Below are 9,297 nucleotides of genomic sequence, written 5' to 3'. Positions count from 1 at the left end.
CCAGGCAGCAGGGTGGGGAGAGGGGCTGAGGGCGGTGCGAGGCCGAGCGCCCCGCCCTGCCCCGCCCCGCCCGCGCACAAGCCCCCCATTCAACTGGGCCCACCTGGGCCGGCAGGGCGCCACATGGGCTGGAAAGAAAAAAAAAACACCCAGAAACATTTTCCGGCCCTCCTCTGAGTTAAAATTATCCTAGGACAGCGCGTTACACACACGCACCTTTCAGCGCACAAGAAAGACTTTTTTCTCTCCCACTCCTCTGCCAGATCGTGGCCAGGAAGAAGCGCCACAGTAAAGGGCATCTTTTGAGAACTGCGAAGGGCACGCCCAAGCTGCCCAAATCCCAAGAGGATCACGGTGGGTAAATCTCCCTTGAGGATGCCTACCACGGCAGACAGCCCAGCACTTCTGGCTAGCCATCCCTGCCCTCTCTCTTAAGCTTGGATCCAGGCTCTAGTTGGGGTAGGGGTGGACCGGTTCATTTCAGCCACCACTGGAAAGCCTCATAATTATGCTGCACCCCGTTCCCCAGGAGGGAGCAAGAAGGAAGAGGAAAGTGGCAGCCTGAAGATCAAGGCGATCAGGGCTGCGGAGAGAAGGACCCAGTGTTAGGGCACGCCTGGAAACAGGTCTCCACATTGGTGGTCTGTCCTTTAACCTAACTTCAGATTATTTTACTAAATTATGTATGAGTGTTTTGCCTGCATGTATGGTGTATGTATGTGTGTTATATGCGTGTCTGGTGTCCAGAGATAGGAAGATACAGATGTTTGTGAACCTCCATGTGGATGGGGGGGATGGAATCTGAGTCCTCTACAAAAGTAGCAAGTGCTCTTAACTGCTGGGCTAACTCTCCAGCCCCTTCCTTCATCTTTCAGACATCTCAGTCACCTATGGGGTTTGCCAAAGCTGCAGGATCCCAGCCTACCTGTCCTTTTCTGGGAATCTGAATTCCCTGAGTAACACTGCCCTGGGTTTACAGGACATGGCAGAAGCTCCAGCTGCAGGCAGGGATCACGTGACAGAAATGAACAAGAACAGAGTAGACAAGGGAGGGAGGGAGGGAGAAAGAGGGAGAGGGAGAGAGATGGGGGGGGGGGGAAATGGCCCCAACAGAAGCTGTGGCTTTCACCTGCCAAGTAAGGTAACAGGAGATTCTCCTTCCAGTATCAGGCACCCCACTGCCTTCTCAGCCCTACAGCGGGAGTTTGTGAATGAACACAAACTGAGGAAGCCTTGACAAGGGGAGAGAGCAACTCAGGCAGCAGAAGCCCCACCCACATGGTCTGAGACTAGGATCTCATGGCTCCGGTAAAGGACCTCCTAGCTGACCCGGGTTCCTGGGGCACCACAGTCTAGGTCTTCCTGCCCCCTCAGCTTCCAGCATGTGGCACAGCTGGCCTTTGGGTTGGGTCTGGGGAGCATTTTTGGCACTTGAAGCAGGGTTTGTCTTCAGCACCCTCACACCCCCAGCCTCACATCCTAGACCTCTCAGGTCCAGGCCGCCCAGCGCTTGCCTTGGAGCTGTGCAGAGCTGAAGCTTTATCTACCTGTTTTGGCACACTATTGTCCTGAAAGTCAAGTGAGTGGAAACGGCCAGCCACTCTAGAGCCTCTCCTCACTTTCAAGTGTTGATATTCCCCATCTGACCTGAGTCTCAGCCATTTAGTCAAAGATGCTTGGTCACTCCAAGAGGGACCCCAGCTGGAGTAACGAGATGCCTTCTCTCCATCTCAGAACATCTATTTCCATTTCATGATGGAAACCTCACCAATGAGCCAAACCACAGCTGAGGGTCCGGAGGCCCACAGCCTGGAGCTAACCTTGGGAGGGCACTGTCCACAGCATCATACAGTGACCTTGTCAAGAAATGACACCTGACTCCTGTGTTCAACTCAGGGAGAACTGTGATCCTCTCCCCAAGAACACCCAGGACTGGACTTGGTTGCCAACTCATTTGCACCGAGGCGTGTGTGGCCCTCTCCTCAAGGTCCACAAAACTTCTTACGTGACAGATAGGCACCGGGGAGCGAGAAGGGGAGAAAGCCCCAGCAGAGAGAAGCTGCAGTGGAATGCCGCTCTGATAGGCCACATACAGCCCCTGAAGATCAGCGGAGATGGGCATGACACCCAGCATTGTCCCCAGCCCACCCGAGACAGTGATGCACCAGGTGACAAGCCGCAGGTAAAGTGCTGCTGATCAAACCCTGTATTCAGGAAGGCTGTATGCAATTTTAGGATAGGTCTGTTTACAGCGCCTGTGCCCAGAAAGAGCTGTGCAGCCAGTATCTGCCAGGCTCTGTACGGGCTAAGCAGCATGTGTGTGGCACTGGCCAGGCTGCTCTCAACTTGGGGGAAGAGGGCAGTCTAAAGGAAAAACTCACAGAACCCACAGGCAACCAAAAAACAAAGTCTAAAGAGTTTATTCAGAAAAGGCCTCACTTGGCACCAGATTAAGAAAAGAGGCCCCTCCCCCGAGACCCTTAGGATCTGTTCACAAACACGGGGCTCAGAGGGCAGTGGGGGAGGACACAGTGAGGTAAGGAGGGTTCTGAAGGCCATGGCCTTCCCTGAGGGCAGGGCCTCAGTCTCCCTGGTGGTTGCTTCAGTGGCCACCAGGGAGAGGCCAGCACTGTGGGGCACCAAGAAGAGCCAACAACAGGGCTCTGGGACTCAAGACAACGCCTGCAGCGGGTGGAGTAGGACTGAGATGCACCTCTAAGGCTTTGGGGGTTCAGCAGAGGTTCCCATCCCTGCCAACTTCTCTGACTCACCCACTTCTGTGGTGTCAGGGTGTTCCACCAAGTTCCCAAAGGTACCTTGCTCTACTCCCACCTGGCTTTCTGTGTCCTCTGTCCCCACCTGGCTTTCTGTGTCCTCTGTCCCCACCTGGCTTTCTGGGTCCTCTGGCCCCACCTGGCTTTCTGGGTCCTCTGACCCCACCTGGCTTTCTGGGTCCTCTGACCCCACCTGGCTTTCTGGGTCCTCTGGCCCCACCTGGCTTTCTGGGTCCTCTGGCCCATTCTCATCTTTTTGGGCCTCAGGACACTCTGAAGGTGTAGGAGGCAGGGCAGGGCATAACGTATCAGTGCTATGGTTACTGGCTACTCCATCACCCTCAGTCCCTTCCTCCACCTTCCTACGTTTTCTTACCTCATCAGTCACCTCGGCCCCATGGGTAACAGGACAGGGTTGTTCAGCCTCCCTAGGTTCCTGGCTGCTAGGGCTCAGGGCACATCCCTCAAGGTTGTGGACAATTTTCTCTACCTGAGGATCTGCCTCCCATGGGATCTGCTCCTGCCTGTTTCCCTCCTCCACCTTCCTACGTTTTCTTACCTCATCAGTCACCTCGGCCCCGTGGGTAACAGGACAGGGTTGTTCAGCCTCCCTAGGTTCCTGGCTGCTAGGGCTCAGGGCACACCCCTCAAGGTTGTGGACAATTTTCTCTACCTGAGGATCTGCCTCCCATGGGATCTGCTCCTGCCTGTTTCCCTCCAACTTTCTCTTCTTGCTCTCTTTGGGGCTCAGTGACTCAGCCTCACCCCTCTGGTCCCCATCCAAGGTTTCCACATCATCTTGGGGCTTTGTGCTCAGCAGCCAGGGATCCTCAGTTGTTCCCCTGTCCCCACCCAGGTTCCTTCCAGATCCATAGGTCCGACCCCGTGTGCCAGCCTCTTGGAAGGGGTTTCTGGAGCCCTCATCCTTATCTGCCTGCCCTAGTGCCGAGAGTGGCCGGGGCCTGAATCTCCGCAGCTTTTCATGGGGCCCCCAGACAAACTGGCAGCGTGGCTTGAAGTGCTTCCAAGCAAAGTGCACCAGCTCGCGGCGTTGGCGCGGGCAGCGCACAGCAAACAAGAAGTAGTCCAGGGCACTCTGGCGCACACTGGGTAATTTGTTCTCCACTAGTGTCTCCTCCAGGAAGAAGCGGACCAGCGGTGCCTGGTAGCGCTCTAGGCCCAGCTCACCCAGTGACTTGAGAATGCGCGTAATACGCAGGTTGTTGTGGCTGTGTCTGTCAAAGTGGGTGACAAAAGGTTTTAGGGTTTTGTTTTGTTTTGGAGACAAGGTTTCTCTGTATTTTTGGAGCCTATCCTGGAACTAGCTCTTGTAGACCAGGCTGGCCTCGACCTCACAGAGATTCGCCTGCCTCTGCCTCCTGAGTGCTGGGATTAAAGGAGGTTGGATGGAACTGGCCCTGGAGATACAGATCTGGTCAAGACAACCCCAGCTGGCTTCATCTCAAATTTCAGGGTCTTCTCAGGCCCCCACCTGGGAAAATGGCTTGTGTACCCCGGACCTGTGGACAGGATCTGCACGTCCTGTCTGGGAAATACAGCTGAAAGCTAGAAGGGGCTGATGGCAGACCAGAGTGACTGAGATGTCTGCATGGATGGAGGGGATGAAAACTCCCAAGCCAAGGGACTGGTTCCTTATAATCCCACAACCCCCGCCACATGGTGGACCTGTACACTGTGGCTGTATTAAGCTTCTCTGCTGGAAGCCCAGTCCCAGATACTAAAGGGGAGCAGCAGGGATGGGAGGATGCCAGCAGGGCCCTGCGCTCACCTGTTCAGGTTGCGAAAGCGTGACTCGAAGTTCTGTGCACGGCAGACTGCACCCGTGTCCCGGTCCTTAAGTTGGATCCCATAAAAGCCTAGCATGAGCTCATAGGCCTGGACAAGACGCTCTTTGACCTCCATGGAGCTTTTGAATGCCTAGAAAATAACCCCCTGGGGGCTCAGGTGACCCTCACTGGTCACTAGGCCACGGGCCCCTCCAAGGAGGAGGTGACATTAGCACACCCCCAGGAAAGCTGTCACCCGGCACAAGGCATTCCTTGCTGTCCCTGTGCAGGGCCTCCCGCCCTTCTTTCTACTACTCAGCCTCTAAGGGATGCCCCCTTTCTGTGATGTCCCCAACGGGCGGCATCATTCCTATCAGGCAGACTTCTATATGCCACAGGGGCACCTTTGTCGGTGACCTCTCTGCAGGTGGGGGTAGCTCTCCTAACGCTCCAGCTGGGCCCAGGAAGGGAACTTACGTCAATCTCCTTGAGTGTGAGGGGCTTGGCGTGCCAGTTTACTCCCGGTTCCCTCAGAGGAAACAGCCTGTGAAGACGGTGAGGATACAGGTACTTTAGTATCAGGCAGCAACTCCTTGTCCTGAATTCAGTGCTTCCCTCTCATCCCTGGGGGGCGTTGGCTGGCGTCTGTCTTATCCAAGGAACTGGGTAAGGATGGCAGTCAGCCGAGAGCAGTTAAAGTGGCCGCTTGGAGCCTCAGCCTTTGTGCTCATGGGCTGTGCAGTGTAAAGTCAAAATGGGCAAGACCAGTGTGTCTGTCACCTCTGGGGAGCAGCGTTTTCTTTCTTATGCCTTCCTATTTTGGTCTTTCTCGTCCTCAGTCCTGTAGAGTTACTGCCGCAGTGTATGCCATACCAAGAGGGCACTGGGAGCAGTCATGGGAGCGATCCTCAGGCAAGGGATGTGTACTTGCCAGGAAATGGCTGCTGTGTGGCACCTCACTTGAGCCCTGCTGAAACCAAGGCAGGTCGCTCCAGCTGCCCACAGACCTGCACAAAACGCCCCCACAGAGCCCAACAACAGAGACACTGACTAGGATCCCTGTCACATACATACAGGCTCACGGAAGGAAGGAGTGCTTCAGACACACCTAAGCCTAGACACCACACAACAGCTCCCACCCAGGAGACCAGGCCCCCCTCTCCCTAGGTTCCACTCACCACTGGATGTAGGAGTGATTCTCTTCAAGGAGCTCATAGTTGTCTTTCCAGTTCTGAAGAATTTCCTCAATGAAAGAACCTGGAAGTCCCATGGGGAAAAGTCAGCTACAGAGGCCTCTGTGACACAGCTCAGGGGACAGAGTTATGTCAAAAATCACTGCCTACCCTCAATAGCTTTAGGGTTCACAGGACTCAGCGGAGCTACCCATAGCTCATCAAATACAAAATGTGCTAGTTTTAGGTAACTCGGCCTATTTCTGTATGTGAGGGGTGTACTACTTCCTCTCTGGGGTGGGCATGTATATGTGTGTGTATATGTACATGTGTGTATGTGTGTGTATATGTATTTGTATATATGTGCACATATATAGGTGTGCATGTATATATGTGTGTATGTGTATATGTATGTGTACATGTATATGTATGCATGCATGTATGTATGTGTGTGTATATATATTTACTATCAGCTAGGAAGCTAGCAAGAAATCCCCATAGAAACTGGGCCTGGAACGTGGTCTAGGGAAGGTGTCTTTGAAGGCCAGACAGCAAACACCTCAGCTATGTAGCTGCATGGCCTTTTCCATGCTACAGCAAAAGAGTAACCGTGTAAATGGATGGGTGTGAGCAGGCACCACAAAACTTTACTTATACCGTTTAGTTTCAAATAACACTTATGTCACAAAACAGATATGGCACCTCAGGTCTATAATTTCAGCACTTGGGAGGCTGAGGTGGGAAAATCTTGAGTTTGAGACCAGCCTAGGATACACAGAAAGACCATTTTAAAACCCCGAAAGCTTACTCTCTGGCCCCTCAACCTAAGCTCCAATCCCCTTGGCAGCTTCAAGGGGGCACTGCAGAGACATTGAAAGCCAAAATTGGCTGGGCAGTGGTGGTGACGGCCTTTAGTCCCAACACTCAGGAGGCAGAGGCAGGCGGATTTCTGTGAGTTCGAGGCCAGTCTGGTCTACGAGAGCTAGTTCCAGGGCAGGCTCCCAAGCTACAGAGAAACCCTGTTTTGAAAATTAAAAAAAAAAAAAAAAGCCAAAATTGGACTGAGGACACAGATAGCCTAACAGAATGGACAACTGGCCAAGGGCAGAAGGGCTGGAGCTGAGTGAGGAGGTACCATTTGGCTGGAAGCAGATCTCATTCTTGTAGAAACTCAGGTTGGACATGTCGCCATTACAGTCTTGATCTGCCAAATCCTAAAGAGCCAGAGAAAGGATGGGTGAGGATTCATGAGAAACAGGCTGTCTCTGAGAGCCCCAACTCATGCAGACCCCAAAGGGTAGCAAGGGTAGGTTTAGAGGACAGCACTACCTTCAGCCCCCTACTCCCCTTCTGTACCTCAAAAATACCACAGGAGTTGCCAGTACTCATGGGTTCAGAGGAGAGACTGAGGTGATCCCCTGTACCAGCCAGGGAGCCCGTGTGAGCACTGAGTCACATGTTCTGTCAGAACACGCTCCCTCATTTTAAAGCTACTCTCTGAGGCTCAGGTAAGACAACATGCTCTATCACCCATGACTAGGGGAAGGGCACGGATCTGTACTGACAATGAAGAACACACCCCAGAACCCAAAGCTGGAGTTTCAGCAGGCCAGGGGGTTACTCTACTTGAGTAGGGGACATGTATACTTACTGGATAGTGGCGTCGGTACCTTTGCATGTCCTGCATAGCTCGCCAGTTTCGGTACCTTGTCATCTTGGGCTGGAGAGAGAATAAAAGGAATAAGTGACCTGGAAAGTGTCCAGGATGAAGGCAGCAGGGCTTGGGGCAACCACCATTGAGCTCTAGGTAAGAGGAATGGGTATTTCTGTTTTTTTCTTCTGGGCTCCACCCACCCATGTCAGGGGTTCTGAGAAGGCCGATCCAGACACTAGAGAAACACACCATGTCAACACAGAGGAACTGGAGTAGCCTCAACTACCGCTCCTGCCTCTCTCAGGACTTCCCTTTTCTCCTTAGGGTGCTCTGGCCCAGGCTAGCCTGCATACTCCAAGGTGTGCTGGCCTCTCTGGTCTGCTGGCCAACCTTGTTTGGGTCTAAGTCCTATGTGTGTCCCCCTTCCCTGAGTACTATAGTATTTTCCCCCACATTATGCTATGAATGGTCACTGGGCTGAATCCCCAAGGACAGCTACTTTGCCAGCCACAGTCTCAAGAGAAAACCCAGATGCCTCTGGATGGGTCTGATGGATGGGGATGAATGAGGCCCCTTCCCTGCACACCCATGTTCCTCTCTAGCTTAATGTGATGGAAGACACTATGCCTCCAAGCTAGGGCTGGCTGTTTTGTTTGTTTTGTTTTGTTTTTGGAGACAGGGTTTCTCTGTGTAACAGTCCTAGCTGTCCAGGAACTACCTCTTGTAGACCAGGCTGGCCTTGAACTCACAGAGATCCACCTGCCTCTGCCTCCCAATTGCTGCTGGGATTAAAGGCGTGCGCCACCACCGCCTGGTGGGCCTGGCTTTTAGTGACTACCCCTTCAGATATGATCCAAGAGCTCTCAAGGGGAAACAATTCCTATCAGGGCCTTTGGACTTTACCCAGCCTCAGCTTCGTTTCATTGTAGTCAGGCAGAGGTCTGCGCTGGCCTGCCTGGAAGGCCAGCCTGAGAGCTTGCCTCTCCAGATTCTGGGCCACCTTCCCAAAATAGCAGACACTCAGAGATTGTAGCAGCGGAGAGTCCTTACTCTCATTTTCTAGGCTTACCACCAAACCTGAAACCACAGTTATTTATAACCAGGACAGCGCATCTTACAGAATGACACTGCGGCTTATTTGCTGGTTGCTACAAAAGTATACCCGGAGACAAGCTCTTGATGGCAACAAAAGTTACCAGAGCTACAGGCAGACAAGACAGCCCCCTGCCCCAGGTCTCCTAGGCCGGGGTCGCTTCCGAGCCCGTGTAGTCCGTCTGCAGTCGGGGGCCGAACGTGGGGCGGAGGAAGGACAACCAGAGCAAAGGCCACCCACGCAGGACGGGGACCTGGGGCGCTCTCTGACGTCACTCACGCTCGACCCCCCCCCATCAGTCGCTGCCCTGACGTCACCGGCGCTCGGTCCGACACGGCCTGGGCCCGGCGCCCCCTCGGCATAGCGGCCAGGGCCAGGCGCTGCCGGCCTGGTGCCGCCCTGTCGCCCCCCTGCACCTGGAACACGCCTGGCCGTGTCTCCTCCGCGTTGTCGTCCTCGTCGCCCGTGTCCGCATCGCCCGTATCATCCGCCTGGCCGTCCTCGCCATCCTCCTCGCTCTCGTCCTCCCAGGTGGAATCGCAGTTCAGGTCGTCCATGCTCGAGAGGCAGGACCCTCTTTCCGCGGAAAGGAAAGTGAAAGAGGAGGAAGCGCGGAGGCGGGGCGGCGCCAGGTCCCGCCCACCGCTCAGTTTCCGCCGTTACGCGAGGTACCCAGCCTCCCTGGGAGCTGGGCGCGAAGAGGAGGCGATCCCGGCGAAGGGCAACCCCTGGAGGCTGTGCACCGGGGATCCCTGCCCCCACCGTCTCCCGGAGGATAAAGGGAGGCTTCTCCCCAGCCCTGCGGGAAGTGCCTCTC

The 9,297-nt window shown here is 54.5% G+C and overlaps 1 protein-coding gene across 1 annotated transcript; it reads right to left on the bottom strand.

The window, feature by feature from the left end:
- Positions 1-2,404: 2,404 nt before the first annotated feature.
- Ogfr (opioid growth factor receptor) lies at positions 2,405-9,297 on the bottom strand. The gene is made up of 7 exons (XM_075963325.1): positions 8,897-9,297; positions 7,385-7,453; positions 6,869-6,947; positions 5,740-5,818; positions 5,039-5,105; positions 4,564-4,712; positions 2,405-4,009 (listed from the first exon to the last, which is right to left on the bottom strand). The coding sequence occupies exons 1-7, from the start codon at positions 9,035-9,037 to the stop codon at positions 2,716-2,718; spliced, it is 1,878 nt and encodes a 625-aa protein (XP_075819440.1). The 5' UTR covers positions 9,038-9,297; the 3' UTR covers positions 2,405-2,715.

This window comes from Microtus pennsylvanicus, chromosome 2 (genome assembly GCF_037038515.1).
Source record: "Microtus pennsylvanicus isolate mMicPen1 chromosome 2, mMicPen1.hap1, whole genome shotgun sequence".
NCBI classification, from domain to species: domain Eukaryota; kingdom Metazoa; phylum Chordata; class Mammalia; order Rodentia; family Cricetidae; genus Microtus; species Microtus pennsylvanicus.
Note: the sequence above shows the minus strand (reverse complement) of the source record. Positions and strands in the feature narration are given on the sequence as shown.